Source organism: Lineus longissimus, chromosome 9 (genome assembly GCF_910592395.1).
Source record: "Lineus longissimus chromosome 9, tnLinLong1.2, whole genome shotgun sequence".
In the NCBI taxonomy this organism is placed as follows: Eukaryota; Metazoa; Nemertea; class Pilidiophora; order Heteronemertea; family Lineidae; genus Lineus; species Lineus longissimus.
This window is the reverse complement of record NC_088316.1, coordinates 17,528,846-17,547,668: the sequence shown is the minus strand read 5'-3', so window position 1 is coordinate 17,547,668 and position 18,823 is coordinate 17,528,846. Positions and strand designations below refer to the sequence as shown.

The 18,823-nt window shown below is 38.5% G+C and overlaps 1 protein-coding gene across 2 annotated transcripts in view; it reads right to left on the bottom strand.

The window, feature by feature from the left end:
* Positions 1-3,700: 3,700 nt before the first annotated feature.
* LOC135493238 (protocadherin-1-like) overlaps positions 3,701-18,823 on the bottom strand; it is a 109,674-nt gene continuing 94,551 nt past the window's right edge. For both annotated transcript variants that reach the window (XM_064780367.1, XM_064780368.1), the window contains 3 exons: positions 13,286-13,447; positions 12,987-13,140; positions 3,701-12,862 (listed from right to left, as the gene is read on the bottom strand). In XM_064780367.1, coding sequence (XP_064636437.1) covers positions 12,363-12,862; positions 12,987-13,140; positions 13,286-13,447 — 816 coding nt within the window. In that variant the 3' untranslated portion in view covers positions 3,701-12,362. The remainder of the gene's footprint in view (positions 12,863-12,986; positions 13,141-13,285; positions 13,448-18,823) is intronic.

Sequence of the window (18,823 nt, the reverse complement as noted above, 5' to 3'; positions counted from 1 at the left end):
CAACTATTCATAACGTCCTTGATCTCTTGGTGTCAGTCCCTCCAAATCATTTGAAGATAGTCTCGTCCAAGTTGTGAATCCTTCCTAAAGACACTGGTCCCCAATATGTGCGGTGACAATCACTCCCAGGGAATACAAGGACGTCCGTCCTCCAAACAACAGCACCGCCTTGTGATACAGCCCTGCCCCTTTGGTGTGGACGAGACATGCCACATACGATTGATGTACATGTCTTGTGATGGAATGCACTACTACTCTATTGGCATACTTTATTACAGATGGTAAATTTCATCTCTCTCACTGCGTTGGCAAGACGATGGAGCTGCCAGGCGTGATTCATTTCGGTAGCTCGGGAACCCGTTCTGATTTGGTCTTGGTGTGACAGTCTCTTCCTTACACTGAGTTGGAAAGACACGTTTATAGTCGACAAGGTGTCACAACCAATTGAATCAGGCCTGACAGCTCCAATGTCTTGTTAACACGGTGCAAGAGATGAGACAGTCACAACCAAACCGTATCGGACCAAGCAACTCCGCCCTCTGGCCAAGGCAGTGAGAGAGACACGTATGTCACAACAGACTGAATCAGGCCTGACAGCTCCACTGTCTTGTTAACACGGTGCAAGAGATGAGACAGTCACAACCAAACCGTATCGGACCTGGCAGCTCCACTCTCTGGCCAAGGCATGAGAGAGACACGTATGTCACAACAGACTGAATCAGGCCTAGCAGGTACCCCTTATGTATGAGATCAGACACATTACAGTGTTGAATGGCCAGACAGGGCAATAGCTGTCTTGGTCGTTCTGGCTGTGAAGCACACACTGGATGCTACTTCATTTTGATATTTTTCTCCTTGTGAGATTCAACACTTGTGGTATTGCCAGACAGGGTAATAGCTGTCTTGGGTGTTCTGGTTGTGAAGCACAACCTGGATGCTACCTTATATTGTCCTTGTTCTCTATATGAGATAGGACACTTGTGGAAGGGTTAGAGAGGTCAATAGCTGTCTTGGGTGTTCTGGCTGTGAAGCACAACCTGGATGCTACCTCATATTGTCCTTGTTCTCTTTATGAGATAGGACACTTGTGGAATGGTTAGAGGGTATTAGCTGCCTTGGGTGTTCTGACTGTGAAGCACAACCTGGATGCTACCTCATATTGTCCTTGTTCTCTTTATGAGATCTGAAACTTGTGGAATGGTCAGAGAGGGTAATAGCTGTCTTGGGTGTTCTGGCTGTGAAGCACAACCTGGATGCTACCTTATATTGTCCTTGTTCTCTTTATGAGATATGACACTTGTGGAATGGTCAGAGAGGGTAATAGCTGCCTTGGGTGTTCTGGCTGTGAAGCACAACCTGGATGCTACCTTATATTGTCCTTGTTCTCTTTATGAGATCTGACACTTGTGGAATGGTCAGAGAGGGTAATAGCTGTCTTGGGTGTTCTGGCTGTGAAGCACAACCTGGATGCTACCTTATATTGTCCTTGTTCTCTTTATGAGATATGACACTTGTGGAATGGTCAGAGAGGGTAATAGCTGCCTTGGGTGTTCTGGCTGTGAAGCACAACCTGGATGCTACCTTATATTGTCCTTGTTCTCTTTATGAGATCTGACACTTGTGGAATGGTCAGAGAGGGTAATAGCTGTCTTGGGTGTTCTGGCTGTGAAGCACAACCTGGATGCTACCTTATATTGTCCTTGTTCTCTATATGAGATAGGACACTTGTGGAATGGTTAGAGGGTATTAGCTGCCTTGGGTGTTCTGACTGTGAAGCACAACCTGGATGCTACCTCATATTGTCCTTGTTCTCTATATGAGATCTGACACTTGTGGAAGGGTTAGAGAGGTCAATAGCTGTCTTGGGTGTTCTGGCTGTGAAGCACAACCTGGATGCTACCTTATATTGTCCTTGTTCTCTATATGAGATAGGACACTTGTGGAATGGTTAGAGGGTATTAGCTGCCTTGGGTGTTCTGACTGTGAAGCACAACCTGGATGCTACCTCATATTGTCCTTGTTCTCTTTATGGGATCTGAAACTTGTGGAATGGTCAGAGAGGGTAATAGCTGTCTTGGGTGTTCTGGCTGTGAAGCACAACCTGGATGCTACCTTATATTGTCCTTGTTCTCTTTATGAGATATGACACTTGTGGAATGGTCAGAGAGGGTAATAGCTGCCTTGGGTGTTCTGACTGTGAAGCACAACCTGGATGCTACCTTATATTGTCCTTGTTCTTTTTATGAGATATGACACTTGTGGAATGGTCAGAGAGGGTAATAGCTGCCTTGGGTGTTCTGGTTGTGAAGCACAACCTGGATGCTACCTCATATTGCCCTTGATCTCCTCATGAGATCTGACACTTGTGGAATGGCCAGAGAGGGTAATAGCTGCCTTGGATGTTCTGGCTGTTGAAGCACAACCTGGATGCTACTTTATATTGTCCTTGTTCTCCTCATGAGAACTGACACTTGTGGAATGGTTAGAGAGGGTAATAGCTGCCTTGGGGTTCTGGCTGTGAAGCACAACCTGGATGCTACCTTATATTGTCCTTGTTCTTTTTATGAGATATGACACTTGTGGAATGGCCAGAGAGGGTAATAGCTGTCCTGGTTGTTCTGGCTGTGAAGCACAACCTGGATGCTACTTTATATTGTCCTTGTTCTTTTTATGAGATATGACACTTGTGGAATGGCCAGAGAGGGTAATAGCTGTCTTGGGTGTTCTGACTGTGAAGCACAACCTGGATGCTACTTTATATTGTCCTTGTTCTTTTTATGAGATATGACACTTGTGGAATGGCCAGAGAGGGTAATAGCTGTCTTGGGTGTTCTGACTGTGAAGCACAACCTGGATGCTACTTTATATTGTCCTTGTTCTTTTTATGAGATATGACACTTGTGGAATGGCCAGAGAGGGTAATAGCTGTCTTGGGTGTTCTGACTGTGAAGCACAACCTGGATGCTACTTTATATTGTCCTTGTTCTTTTTATGAGATATGACACTTGTGGAATGGCCAGAGAGGGTAATAGCTGTCTTGGGTGTTCTGGCTGTGAAGCACAACCTGGATGCTACTTTATATTGTCCTTGTTCTTTTTATGAGATATGACACTTGTGGAATGGCCAGAGAGGGTAATAGCTGTCTTGGGTGTTCTGACTGTGAAGCACAACCTGGATGCTACTTTATATTGTCCTTGTTCTTTTTATGAGATATGACACTTGTGGAATGGCCAGAGAGGGTAATAGCTGCCTTGGGTGTTCTGGTTGTGAAGCACAACCTGGATGCTACCTCATATTGTCCTTGTTCCCTCATGAGATCTGACACTTGTGGAATGGCCAGATGAGGCAATAAATAGCTGTCTCAGGTGTTCTGGTTGTTGAGCCCTTGTGGTCTCTAACAAGGACAATCATTGTGTTTGGCCACCCTGATGAGGCAAGCCGCCACCCAGAAACAGTCCAAGGCAGTTCTCAGGGTTAGGGCACCACGAGAAGCAGTCCTGTCTGGAGAGATCCACACCATCCAGAAGGAGCTCGCCCACATTTTTTGCGGTTTCTTTTGCATCATTGGCCTGTTGATGCAACAATAATCGTGTCGTGCAAAAAATGGCTCCAACATGTGGCAGAGTCAGAAATGTTTTCTGGCACTATCATTGACTGCTTGGGGAGACCACATTTTGCAATTAAAAAGACAGAAAATATGTATAATGTAATATTTTTATTGAGACATGCTTTGCTTTCTGCAGGGACATGGACAAACAGCCTTACTACAGTTACGTATAAATAATGTTTTTGTTGCAAATGCATTGTGCCGTCATAACTACAAACTACATGCCTGTACAATTTATACATATAAGACACTTGGGGATATTTAAGCTTGGAAACTACTGATTTTCGTGTAGGGTGTCCCAAAAACAATCTGGAAAAAAATTTAACAAAAGGGAAGAACGTGGATGTACCACACTCAAATAATGATTGTTTGGTGTGATTTAAAAGATGTCCTAGCTCTTACATTTGTTTGAAATGATCTTAAATTATCCAAGGGTAAAGTTAAAATTATGATTGATATAAGTTATGCAAGCTATTCACTGCTTCCTGAATAAATTACCCAGGGACTAAAAATTCATATTGTAATACAAGGCAAAATTACACCAGAATATCTTTGGGACACCCCATATGTCATTTAAATGGCGCAAGATGTGGAAAATCACACAAAATGTCACTTTTGGAATAAAAATTGGCTAAGTTTTACCAGCTCATGCATATAATCTTCAACATATAAAATGTACAAATGTGAATGAACATGATACACTTAAGAAAAATATTTCCTTTGATCAGAGATGACATGGAACCACAGTGATATAAATTGAACCTTTTCAATTTTGAGATTTTTTTGTGGTTAAGGGTGGAAAACAAACAGGGTTCTTCACTGAGGTGAAGTTTATTGTCAAAAGACATCATGCCATAAATGCCATATCACCAGCGGGAAAATTCTCAAAATTGCTAAGGCAAATTTACTATTGTTTTGTATCCCACTATCTATATACAGATTAATAAAATGTACAATATCATATTTATGCGGCATTTGTTCAAAGAGCAACCAAAATACTGTGAGCCATTTACAACTACTGAAATTCAAATCCCGGAACTGTTCAGAGGGATATGAAACATACGTTGCTCAGAAAGACATAGATTTAGTCCTTTTTTAAAATCTAAAATAGTTTTATCCGAGAAGTGAAAGCACACAACTCCCATCAATATTAAAGTTTTAACATAACGGTTCCTCAAATTTGGAAACATTTATACATCGAATACAATAAATCTGTTCCATTTTTTTCAGCAAAGAAGTTACAAATATGTAACGACAAATAGCGTTCCTTATATCAGTGAGACAACAAAGTGATACAAATTAATGCAAATTTTGATTTTGAATTGCAATACGACTCATATCAACAGTTAAAGCCCACTTAGCTAGCCGTGGGTGTGGGTGCTTAATATATATCCAACTGCTTATATTTTACTCCAATGTGACGGAAAATCGATTAACTGCTGTGACACTAAATATACAGCAACTTACAGTAAGTTTATTCTAGAATGACTATGGGATAAGCTCAATGTAATTTCACTCCAAGTTGCCCGAAAAGCCTGTATAAGAATGTGCATCGCGGTACACTGAATTATACAGAAACTTTCGGCAAGTTTATTCTGGAATGACTAGGGATTGCTTGTCGTCCAGTGAGATATTCAATGTGCAATAAATAATCACTATGTACACATTATTATTTACACGTGTGAGAATTGAATCTTTCATTTTACAGTCTGCATGTCTATCTCGCCATTAAAAACACACACATTTAAAATCATTTCACCACTTAAAAGACCATAAAAGGCGATTTTACCATTATTTGTAGGGTGTATAAAAAATGCAACAATCTTAGTTTCGCCTGCTTTCAAGAATTTGGTGTCGCTGCGCCAGTATAATACAAGAACATATCATCCAATGAGGCAATTCTGATGTAAAATACTTGGCAAGGATTAACCCCTTACACCCGGATTTCATAACAGAAGGAAAATCTAGATCACTACATTCTGTTGCATGCCATCTTTACTTATTTAGACCTGAAGCAAATTCTTCAATAAAAACTACAATAACAATAAAAATCACAAGCAAATTAAAAATATATCTTAAAATCTCGCCACCCACTATAAAATGTGGTGTTTTTTTCAAGAGGTGCCAGTTTGAAAAGTAATTAAAAACAAATTATCCAATAATGTAGGTAGGAACTCATGCATTTGTTGTCACTTCCCATTCGAGTGACAATGGTCAGGAGCCATCCCGATTCACAGAAGCGCTTATTGCCTTGTGATGGAATGCACTACTACTGTAATGAAGCACTGCTGTAATGGCACATTTCATTACAGTTGTTAAATTCCATTACAGACAGACTCATGGTGTATTCCATTACAAATGGATCACATCATTACCCTTACTGTTGATAATCCACCACAAATGGATCGCTTTCAAAGCCTTATTTCTAAAAGTAATAGTGCTGCCACCTAGAGGGACACAACAACTCCTGACCAATTTAGAGTAATCGAGGTTGATGTTTGGTCCGTGGAAGTTATTGTACAGCAATTGTTTTTCTGCGGCTCGTTTCCGATATAATACAATAGTGCATGCCATAAGGAGTGCAGTCAAAACACAACCAAAGTTAAGTAGTGATAATAGCACAAAATCAACAGGGAAGACGACCAGAGAGTGACATCTATAGGTAATACGAGAAATTAAAACAACTTCCAACATCGACGTGCATTGATCCAATGAAGTGAGAAATATTTTTCAAATTCTTCAAAAACATGCCCCTGCACGCAAGAAATCTTAGCATTAAAACCTGACGTTTACGCATTAAAACCATAAAAGCCAATAACATCGTACGTATAACATTGAACTTTGAGACAGCAATGAAACACTACACTTGGCTTTCAGAGAAATCAGTTTCATGACTCCATGGAAACTCGTATCAAAATTCTTGGAATTATAAGGAAACGTCCATCATTTGACAGATTTCGTTTCAGACTACCTTGGATTTTGACAGATTACAATTGAAACCACTATAGTATTTGATAGATTCCCATGGAAATCACTATTTAATGGATTTCCATGGCAACCACTAATTACTGGACACAGAAACCTCTCTTTTGTCATCCACGGAATTCATTTTTCCTGGAATCCACAAGTGTATCTGATAGATCTCTTTGAAAGAAGAGAAGAAGTCATAAACAGAGGGAATTTGCAGCTGCAACAAGTTATCAGGTAAATCACAGTGGCTGAGAACTGTGCAACAGCAGTCCCAAAAAGGAACTAAACTGAACAAAAACAAAGAAAAAATATTGATCATATAAGTTACCCAAATTCAGCGCCCAGTGAATACAATTTGGCAGAAGCCATTTTAACAAAGGATTTGATATATACCTTCCTGGCATCAGTAATACATTGTCGTCCAAAAACTTACACCACAACATAAAATTTATCTCTGGAATAGCTTGGGAGAGAATCGTAAATTGTGTATATCTTTCAGAGTGTAGTGGAAAGAGTCCTCCACATAACTGTAGACATGTAGCATTAATCCTATCGGTCACCGTTCTGACCCTAAATAGCTTGGGTAATCATTTTGTGCTGACATTTAAAAATAGTGATATAGCTACCGCTTCATTAAACGTACGGCATTCCTGTTAAAAATGTTAAACGTCTTTACCCCAAAACATCAGAATAACATACTTGTAAAATCACAAAAGTTTTATATATTTGACAGCAAATTTCATTGTTTGGTGAATTATATTGACTTCATCGAGTGCGATATATTACTAAGACATCGAAAACAACATCAACATATTAACTTAGTCCTTTTATTCTGGCAGTCACACATTGGCGAAGTAAAAGTTGCAACGAACTGAAAATATGGTAAATGCTTCATGCCAGGCAATATAACCTTGAAGTGACCATCATTCAAATTGTGACGTCCATTAAATGGTGAGCCTATATGACTATTTGAAATGAAGTGAAATATCGTGGCCTAACGTATAAATTTGCGTTGAGTCTTGGGCTGGAGAACATTCAATCAATATATAACGTGCATTGAAAATAATCACACAAGGCAAAGGGTCAAGTCAACTGCATGGTACTTTTTCGATGACTAGTAGATTTGTGAAATTAAGAACTTATCACTTAATTAGCTTGCCGAGAAATGAACTTTTGGTCTATTTAAAATGTCTCTGAAGTGGAGTGCAAAAGTGTTTATATTTATATTTATTTCGGACTAGTTCAGGAAAAAAATCAACCCTCAACTAAAAATTGATTAAGAACTTAATAGTTGATATTATTGGCATCAATTGAGTGGCATGTCACGAAGCTTAAATGGGGAGTATAGAAACATACAGCTATCAACCTTCAGCAGCATTTTCAATAATTTGCAAAATGAATCACAAATATCTGTTATTTTACATATACTCATTTACTGATGGTATTTAGGACCTGTTTCAGTGGTAAGGGTGGTGTCTATACTGTATCAATAACATCAGATGGTATAGAATGATGCCTGCATGGAATGAATTTTCTCGATAACATATTACATGGATAAACAGCTAGTTCACGTCAAAGAATGAACCATCAGTATGACTTGGGTACTGGATGTAATACATGTAGTGGAAGCAATGTTACGTAAGATATGATTGTTCAGGTTAGGAGCTATCAGATGTCATGTAGTATAGTATCACTAGAGAAAGTCTTCAGTAATTTCCAAGAAATTACCTTCAAAACTTCTGGACAGATTGATAAAACAGTGAAATTTTGTTTGGGCAACTGTAAATATTTGATAAACACACACATTTTTTTAGTGCTTTCAATATCAATTTATGTTCCATGGAAGAATAGATCAAGAAGGGAAGTATGTCCATTCTCCTTTTTTGTGCAAATAGCTATGTCGGTATAAATGTTCAGGTTCTGTGGAATCACACTGATAATCTCATCCCAATGAGACTCAAATAAGATATGGGATTGAGGGCGATTTGAGGGGAAAAAAAATAAAAAATCCAAAGCCAAAAGCTCATGAGAACATGCTCATTCAAAGGTGCTCATTCAGGGATCCGACCAATAATAAAGAATAGATTTCACCACTTCCTATTATTATCCACCGCTGTCTCTAAAAGGTTTGACACAAAACTTTCAAGTCGCCTAAGAAAATTTGGCCCAGATTATTGGAAATCCGGAACAAAAAGTGGGGAATGATATTATGATGACAATAGTCTTGATGATACGCTTCTTCATGAAAACATCGGTAAAATTGTTACTTGACATGCTAGACCCTCATTTATGATAAAGACCCGTCTTATTTATGTTTTGAATAATAACCTCATGAAAAAACAAACAGGGCAATGTACTTTCTGAAAGTGTAAACTTGGAATATGATTCAACGCAATATTAGGAATAGAGGCGACAAGGCGACTAAAGGAAGAATCAGACATTGACAGTCATAACCGAGGTGATTTTCCTCGATGTGCATATCTCAACCTTGATAAATAGCAATAAAAAGAGATGAATGAAGTTTCACGATACGGAACAATATAAGTGATAAACTGATATGACAATATACCATAACGAAAATTTAGCGCAAAAACCCGCCAAATCTGCCTCATATATTTTTAATATAACTGCATGCTCTTCACCAAGTCACACAGAATAATACATGTAGTGTCAAATCTCCGACAAAGTGCTTAATATTATATAAAAAACACATTACTCCAAAGTAAGGTGTTTTGATTTTATTGACATAAACAGGTAGTAGGCCTTGCCACTATCTTAAGGATATTTGTACCTGAATTTGATAACATAAGGGCAGTCACTGTCTTATCTCCATTTGAAGTCAATTATGGCTTAACTGATTATAGAGAACTAATAGTGGTCATTATCAAACATTCATCACCACCCATGAATCACAAAAAAGAAACAGGAATAAAAAAAACTGTACGATTGTGTCACAGGTAATGTCCACTTGGATAAGCGGAAACTGCGTTGAAGCAACGAGCGGAAGGAACAGGAACTACATAAATCCTACAAAATCTTGACAGTTTATTTTGCATGACAGTATTAAGTGGGGATATAGCGAGCTTAATCTCAAATAATCAATCGAGTCACACCTCCTTGGGATCAATGTATGCCATATGTGGCCAACATAAACACAACTATATGTCACTCATAATAAGATTTTACTTTTAAAATCATATCTAATGTAAAGTATATTACTTATGTTTTTCACCAGAATTACAGTTAGAATGGCGACAGCTTAAACCTGAGGAAGCTATATTTGACAGATATACATTCAGCGGAACCAGCCATTGTCATCATTTCAAGAAGTTCAAACTGGGAAATATATAACAGTGAGAATGTTACATTGAAAGAAACTAGTTAAGCCAAAACAACGTTCACAAAAATGGCTGGGTCAAATAATTTCTCATTGTACGCATTAAAAATGGTTAAGTAAAACACAGCAAATTGCCAAATTTTTTCATGCAAATTGTCAAAAATTTCAATTTTAACAATTTTTATTTTGGTGGACTAGTATGAAATTTTCTTGTTTTTTCAATCAAAAAATAAATTTGTGTGATTTTTATATTTTCACCAAATTGCGTTTTTTTGTGAAATCTGTTGAAAATAAAACAGGCACGAAAATTTCGCAATTTACGGTATTGGGTAGAAAATTGTTGGGTCACAGTTTATCTCAAATAAAATAGAGACAACATCAAGTTCTATTTGTACATATATAAATGTTTTGGTGTGAAAGTTTAGCATGGTAATGATAGTACAGTAGAAGTGGGTCACATACTGAAGCTCAATTATATCAGCTTTGATCATACTCTCAATAGTTCCCACGATTTATTTGATAGAGTAACCAACAAACAAACCTTTTGGTGGCTACCTTGCGACTTCGGAAGCGCAAATATATTGACAGTTTAACTGGGAAATTGCCAACAGTGCAAAGAATTGAGAAAAAACCTTCACTGCACGGTTCCTATTTCCCACCATTCAAAGGATGGGTTTAAAGACTTATTACCAGTAGTAGCTAAAACAAGCATACCTCGTCACTTGGGCTTTATACTTAGGAGTCATCAAATAATAAATGGCGACAATTATGACATGGAAGTCAAGGAATTCGACATTAAACTTTTTACTAGGGAATTGAATTGCATGGCCATGCATGTGTGTAACACACAATGAATGCATGCGACATGCCATACAGGCATATGACAGGGCACAGAACGAAAATGAAAATGTTACGACTCAGTTTTGATGACAATATTCGTCTTTCAGGTGAACATTTCTCCTAGTGTAAACACGGGGAAATAAAATTTAACTGGCGACCATTGCGTCTTTGAGAAGGAAGCATGTAGTATAAAATGATAGAATGATACGTAACTCGTAATAGAAAAATGTTCAGGGTGCGCTCATTGGTTTAACTTGGGGACTAATGTAACAAGAAGAATCAGATCTGACTGTTTCTAAAAATTTGGACACACATACATACATTCGATATGATAAACGTCAAAAACTCATGAGTTTTTGTTAATACCGTACAATCAATGACATCACGATTTTTGCAAATTTACATGTATGTACAGGGTTTGTATTCACAAAAAAGACCATCATTCATTGAAGAAAATAAACATCAAAATGCTGAGACTGTTTGAGAAAAGTCCAGTGTCATGTCAATTATGAAGTGTATGGTCCACAGGTAAAAGAGAAAGAATACATTTTTTTGGAAAAAAGGAAACATTTGAAAAACTTGTGTTAAGCTGCAAAACATACTTGTGGAAATATTCTTGACTATTTTATGAGAATACCCCACCCCATTGGCAAAAGAGTTTATGATGATCAGCATTTCAAAAACTGCCATCACAAACCTTTTTTAAGAACTTCCATTGAATGCTGTGTCAGTAACAATTTCATGAATATCTTTTCTTTCATAAAAGATTTGACCCGTGGACCAAAATTTGATGAGGTCTGTGTAAACTAGTTTAGGTTCAATTCCATCAGTCGAAATCTTTTCCAATATTTTATACGTTCAATCCTAAAAATCATGGAACGATCGAGTCACCATTTAAGATTTAACACAGATCACACCTTGGACATTTTAAGTTATTCAATCCCCCCAACTAGACCCCTTATAACTCTGTCTTACCTCACATAGACACACAGTTATCATGGGTATAGTAAGGACGAAATACTTCAACATTCAAACAGTCAATATCTACAAAACAGAAATAATGCAATTGTTTATACAAAAATTAAAACATTTTTTAGATAATAACAGCACCATTACAGATTGCATATGAAGCCTCACAGTCCAGATCTGTGCAAAGAGTGAAAAGGTTGACCACTTGCGTCTCAGATAAAATCACACTTACAACCGAGAATTTCGGTGTTTTGTTGTAAAGATCGTGCAGTTGGGAATTTTTCAATCAATCGATAAAAACAAAAGATCACACACAATAATGAATTGACAGGATTAGTCTGTTTGTAAAGCCACAGCAGGGCTACCACTAAACGCCTTTCGCAGTCAGCAGGGAAATCTAAGTCAGGTCAGTACGAGTCACTTTAACAGCAGAAATAAACTTCTCAACAACCAAATGTTCTTTGCGACATAATCCCCTGCGAATATTAAGAACGACAAAATGGCTGGCAGCACTCCGAGGTAAGAAATTGTCATATTCACCATTACTTGTCTATTTGTGGCGACAAGAACCAATAATACCTTTCATCATAGTGCAAAAATGCATTACAAACTGGCTCAAGTTCAAGCGAAATGTTACCATTACACGACCATATCCCTGAAGAACAAATTGTCAATTTCATTACATAATTCTTCAGGGTCAACGTTTGAGCTCCCTGAGTTTGTCGTGCTCGTGCTTGTGTTCCCATAATCCCGTAGTGGACTCCCAGCATTCTCATTCAGAACAGTGTTCATATCAGCACATGAATAATTGTTTCCCGGTGACCCCGGCGTCGCGGTACGGAAACTCGTCTTTGGCGTCCGGTAGCGAGAGTCTTTTTCCGGCGTATAGTCGCCATGTTTCGGCGAATTGTATCTGTAGTCATTTTCGGCTCTTTTCACATGATTTGCGTTGACGGGAGTGTTCGAAATTTTAAAAGAACTGAAAGAGATGTTGTTCCTCGGTGAGAAGTTGTTGTCAGCCACGCGGTTATCCACGACGCTGTCCTGGGAATTGTTCATACTGTAATCCTGTGGATGGCGGACGATGTTGCGGTGCTCTTGATAACCAGGGGCTCGGTAACTGCTTCTGGCTGGAATTTCTGGAAGACGAGAAAAAAGTTATATTTTGAAAAATTTTGCGATTTCTAGCCTAGCACATTGGCAGAATCTAAGGAATGTACTGGGCATTTAAGAGAAATAAATTCCAATTGCTTTCGTACTCACCGGTTACTGGTGGAGGAGGCATGATGACACTGATGTCCTGTGTCTTCGAATTGATGTCCTCATCACTGCCTCCTCGGCCGCTGTCCGCATTCGACGTCTGGGATAACTCGCTGTCCGTATCGCATTGTTTCAGAAGGTCCATCAGTTGCTTGGTCTGGAAATGTGAGAAGAAATAATGAAATATTTCAATCTGGAAATTTTAACCGTGTTTGACAGGTAACTATGGCACTTAGTGGGGTAACTGTGGCATCTCGTAAAATGCCTATGTAGAGATAGGGGTGTAAAGGTGGTTGCCTTACCTGTTCGCCTTGGGGTGCATCCGGTGTCTGCACGGGATAGTGTTGCATGGGCTTGCCCTTGCCGAAAGTTGACTGGCCGGTCTGAGATGATAGGTCGTTCATCACCTTGTACTGGGTCTCGGGAGTACCGCCATGGATGAGGGAACTACACGCACGTGGTTGCTGTAACGAGATGAAGAAAAGTTTTTTGAGTTTTTTGATTAGATGAAATGTATGACAAAAAAGTACAGGGAAACACCTCAGACAAAGAGAATAGCTGCAGCACAAGATGTTAGCCAAAGAATGTGTCCATAGTGATTATTTTAGAACATCTTTTAATCAAAGCGCAAACGAAGTGAGGGGGATGGGATGACAACATGTTTACAAGATGAAAGATGAAGACAACAATAACAAGAATTGAAAGAATTAGAATGCGGATGATAAGATATGAACTTCCCCATGGTTCATCTCATTATCATGACTTCATATTCAAATTCACACATCTGTTTCACCATACACTCAGCTGTTATGCCAACCCAATTGAACTGAAGACCAAACCAAACTGTATTATATTTCAACGCTATAAGTGAAGGTGGCAGCACAAGGTATGTCTTTACTGGGTATTTCCATATAGTTTCTTTCCGAAAATCAAATCTAAGTCGGTGCGATAATGATGATGATGATAAGCTTCAATATTTACAACAGACGATCAGGATTAGCTCATGAGTATGTAAAAAATGAAGCTGAGTAGTCATCGTCCATATTCACAGAGAAGACTGAGAGTCCAAAGGATTGACAGACGGATTATTTTCAAGAAGAAATCAGACAACCAGAATTAACGCTAAGAAGCTAACTCTGAATAGCAATCAAGACATCTAGTCATACCCAGTCAACTTCGATAGAGGGCCTATTTAACCAGTCATTATTGGTCTGGTCTCCACCGGTCAAAATTAGTCAGGTCGGCTATTGATCATCGACAAGAAATTGAGCAAACTCAATACAAGCCAATTACCCACTGATTGCAAATTAAGCGACCTTAATGGTCTGAAAATCAATCGCTGGAACCCTGACTAAGACCTTTACCTTGTGGGAATGATGCTCACTCGAGACTCATTTTACTCTTCTACCCCTGGGACTGGTTCTTTCTACGAACCTTTTTGTAAACTAGTCGTAATCGTCTTTGCCAGATCTCTTGTCATCATTAGGTCTAGAATTTGACATGTGATCTTTCACTGACCGATCTCTTAGATCGTCGGAACTGCCTGACCAAGTATTTTTTTATCTCTTGACCGATTCTTCCTTGAGAGTCACTGGGCTTACACCTTACTATTGCTCTCGTTACAAACTTGGCAATATCCATCAAAGGTTTTAGCTCTGCTTGGACTTTCAGTGACTTGAAGGCCTATAATAGTTCAAAGCCTAGTCATCTCCCTCCTGGGACTGGTACTGACTTAAAAGTCTTATTCATATCTATCTCAAGTATCTCAAGGGACTGACACTTCCTTTGAATCTCCAAGCCATTTGGCAGTAGTCATCCAAGTCATAACTTGGCTGTCACAGACATTATAATCCTTATGAACACACGATTTTGTATTCACATACTATTACCAGCTGTGCCATCTGCCATATTGCCAAGTCCATGTGAACCAATATCCTACAGGAAAATGGATGATCCCAAGACGACAAGAAGTCAGCAGGATAAAAACGCAGACAAAAAGAAGATCAAAACCTTCCCATTCAGCAGACCCACAGGTGTCCCTAAGATCAAACCCAATGCGGGTGATGCACTTGCCCAAGTGAGGGACAGGCACAAGTATTTTAGCAGTGACCATAATTCTCAAGTCAACGAGTGCACTTGAGTGACACTTGTTCCATCGTTATGCCATTTTACACCAAATTCTTGCGACTGGTGAAAAAACATATGGTTCACGGAGTGTGGCCATCAGAAATTCCATTCAGTAAAATGCTAGTCAAGTGGACATCTTGGGCCTAACGAGGTCTAACGAGCTAATTTTGCCACCTTCAACTATCTGTTGTGACATTTTTACCCATCATTACATCCAGAAGTTTCCATCCACCTGAAAACATCATTTTCTACTCAAGAAAGTTTTGGTAGGTGACCACCGTGATTTTGAAAAGATCTGATCACAACACGGCAAAACAAATTTGAAAGGTTTCATCAGAAAGGACAAATCTGCGAGTCACACATTTGTAATGAACTTGTGATTTGAATGCCATTTGTCATTTCTGAAACTACATTACTGTTCTTCAGAACATTTCTCTTGTGGGAATGGAGTGGGAATATTGGCTTCGTTTAAATGTGTCCAACCAAGCCCATGATGCTAAGCGGGTGCCCAAGTATATGGTTTAGCCTGAAGGTCGACTTAAATCGAGATTATCCCATATTCATTCCAATGCTTTTCTGCTAAAGCGATGAGCCGTAAGTTCTACTGTGAACTTATTAAATGATCATCAAAATGCTCCGAAGATGATCTGTTTGACAACAGTGTGATGGGTAGACACAATGCCCCAAAATCCTCCTTAGGCATATTACATTGAGGTGTAACAGCATGGACATGAACATGTCACATAAATCCTCATCATTCATAAGGCAATTTTAGCTTTACACCCGTTTTTATAGTACATATCGATGTTATTTCCATGCCGGCTAACTGGAAATTATCAGTTTTTTAAGATTACATATATAAGAAAAATAGTTGTCCTAACAATGCATTGAGATATAAGGATATTCCATTACAGACAATATTGAAATCGCCTAGCATCTTTTATCCACACTAAAACTTAAAATATCACATCAATTTAAAAAATTTAATAATGGATGAAATAGGCGTTATTTCATCTGAAGTTGAGGGTAACATAAACACTTAATGAGCGTCTAAAGTACACGCAAATCCTCAAAGCATCATTTGAGACAAAGCGCTAAAGGCCAAAACAGGCATGACTTCAAAACAGTGCTACTGTTGCTATTATGATGCTTTGGGTGGTGAATTTCAAACCAAGCGTTGGATCCCGGTAATTGCAAGAAGTCAACCAGGCAGTTTTGAAGGTCAAATATATGACACATGTTTTAACATTTCTTTTAGATTCATTTCCTTTGTGAAACCTCAGTAAAATTTGTAAAATTTGAGGAAAATTCTTAAGTTCTAAAAATGGTTTAGATTTCAAAAACGTCTAAGTGTCAAATCTGACATTTATTTTCAGATTGATGATATTATTGCAAAGAAAGTCAATGACAGAAAGTTCCATTTATCTGATATTACGACACTGAAATATCAAATTGTGTTTCAGCTAATGTAGACTTGAACTCATGTACATTTGTCAACAGTCTGAATACAAAATGTATAGTTTTATTCTGCCAGGTTGAACTGGGATTGTTCTGACATTCTTCAGCTTTTTGAGTATTTGTCCTTTCATGATGGCATAATGGGTAAATTATGGTCGTTGTTCTTCTGTTCAGAGTCATTAATGCACTTATTACTCATTGATACCCAAGAGTATTGATTATAACAAAAGTGCAATTATGACGATTGTTAATGAGCTATTAGGACGATTTCTCATAACGAAATAAGAACAGATACAATAGATACATTAGTTGGCAAAGAGCTTTCTGGCTTGGAGACAAAAGTCATACAGCACTCGATCAGACTTGGTAATACTTTGGACAAAATGGGGCACAATATAGATCATTGTTTATATTTTCCATGGTGAACAAGACAATGATACTACTAAGGTTCATAATTCTGATATTCAAGCAATGATCACTTCCAAAATTACGACCCGTGCATGCCACACTTTACCACATGATACCAAACTAATGGCAAATCAGATATCACAGGTCGATCAACTCAGCCTATATCCCTCTAGCCGTAGCCTCATTATTCAACCAACAGATTATAAGGCGTATAGCTTCATCTCACTATTTTCACAGACATAGGCCTCAGGGCTAAGCCTGATAAATTGTCACTGATCATGGATCTTGGCATTCTAAGTCATCGAGGCACATGGCCTTTTATAGGGAAAGTAAACAACATAAAATTTCAGGAATTTCTTAAATTGCTTTGTTTTTGCCCTTCCCTGCTAGGCCTGTTTTCTTTTCAAATCCTATGAAATATATTCAAAATAATCCGGGACTTGTGCCTTAAAAATAAACGCCATTCATCTGAATATAAATTCCTGTTAATCGCTATTGTTTTGCACCCCCTGGCACGTGCCCTTTATAAGACTCAGCACCAAGCACTGGATGATTTCGGGCCTTTGGTTGACCAGCTGCTGGGCAGGACAGAAAGGGATCTCTGGCTTACCTGCCTCCTATGGTGCACATGGACTTATTGGGTTCTTAAAAATGGACTTCCAGGATTTGTATTTTGATGTTTTTTTAATAACATACAGTGTCTCAGCAGGATGATCTAACCCAAACAATGGCCAAACCACAGATGTAAGAATAGTCTGTCAGATTACAGTATAATTCAACTCATGTCCACCCAGGGTGTAAGAGTCTTTAGATATCAAAATGCATACCAGGAAAAATGGAACAAGTCCCAACAAAAGCTATGTTTGTTCACCCCAAGTTTATCGAAAGATACTGTACATTTTATAGATGAATTCTAAGGCACCCATAGGCAAAGTAAGCAAGGGATACTTTCCAATTTAACTGTTAGAATGATTCATCAAATCCTGTTGCTACGTATTCCCTGGAAGTGCATTATAACACACCCTGCCTGTGAAAATACCAACCATATTTACAGGGATACCCCCACACCCAATTTGTTCCCAATTAACCATCGCAATAGGGTAATTTCCCTTCCAACAGACCTTGGGAAAATCTAATAGAATTTTCTTCTAGGTCGCTGCCTCTGTAGATGAAGTTTGGAAGGTCTGACGCCAGCATTCCAAAGCCCAAACCTCACGACAACAAGAAAAAAAGACCATTCTTTTTTTAATTGAACCAATTATACACAGCACATGGTTCAACTCTAACCAATTACGATACTACAATGGATTTGGCTAAATTGATGTCTTTCTTCAGTTTTTATGTGGAGACTCTCCCGTAATTGCCTGGTAATGTTTTGTTAATAGGAGAATACAAAATATTCTGCAAAATAGCATAAATGACTGACTCAGTGGAACCCACGAACTCTATCCACCTGCAACCTTAGATATTGGCAAACAAAGGGCTTGGACATGATAGTCAAAATCGGCCATGACACCCTGTGATGACTACCCCTACTTTGAAGAGGACAGAATAACTAAAGAATATCACTGTCTCAAGGGAGTGACCAGTACGCTTTGTTGAAAACAACATAATACTTTGTGAGAGATGAATATGGAAACCCCTCCACTGAGAAATATTTCCCTTTTTAATTTCCATGACACTGGTAAAGGTTTTATATCAACCCAGCAGTATTCACATCGTTTTCTTCGAAAATCAAAGTCATCATAACTAGAAAAGAGGTCAAGGTCAGCTGATGATAAGATCGTGGTCAGATATTGATGAACTTCAAGGTTAGATGATGAGGAAAGTCATGGTCATCAGAAATT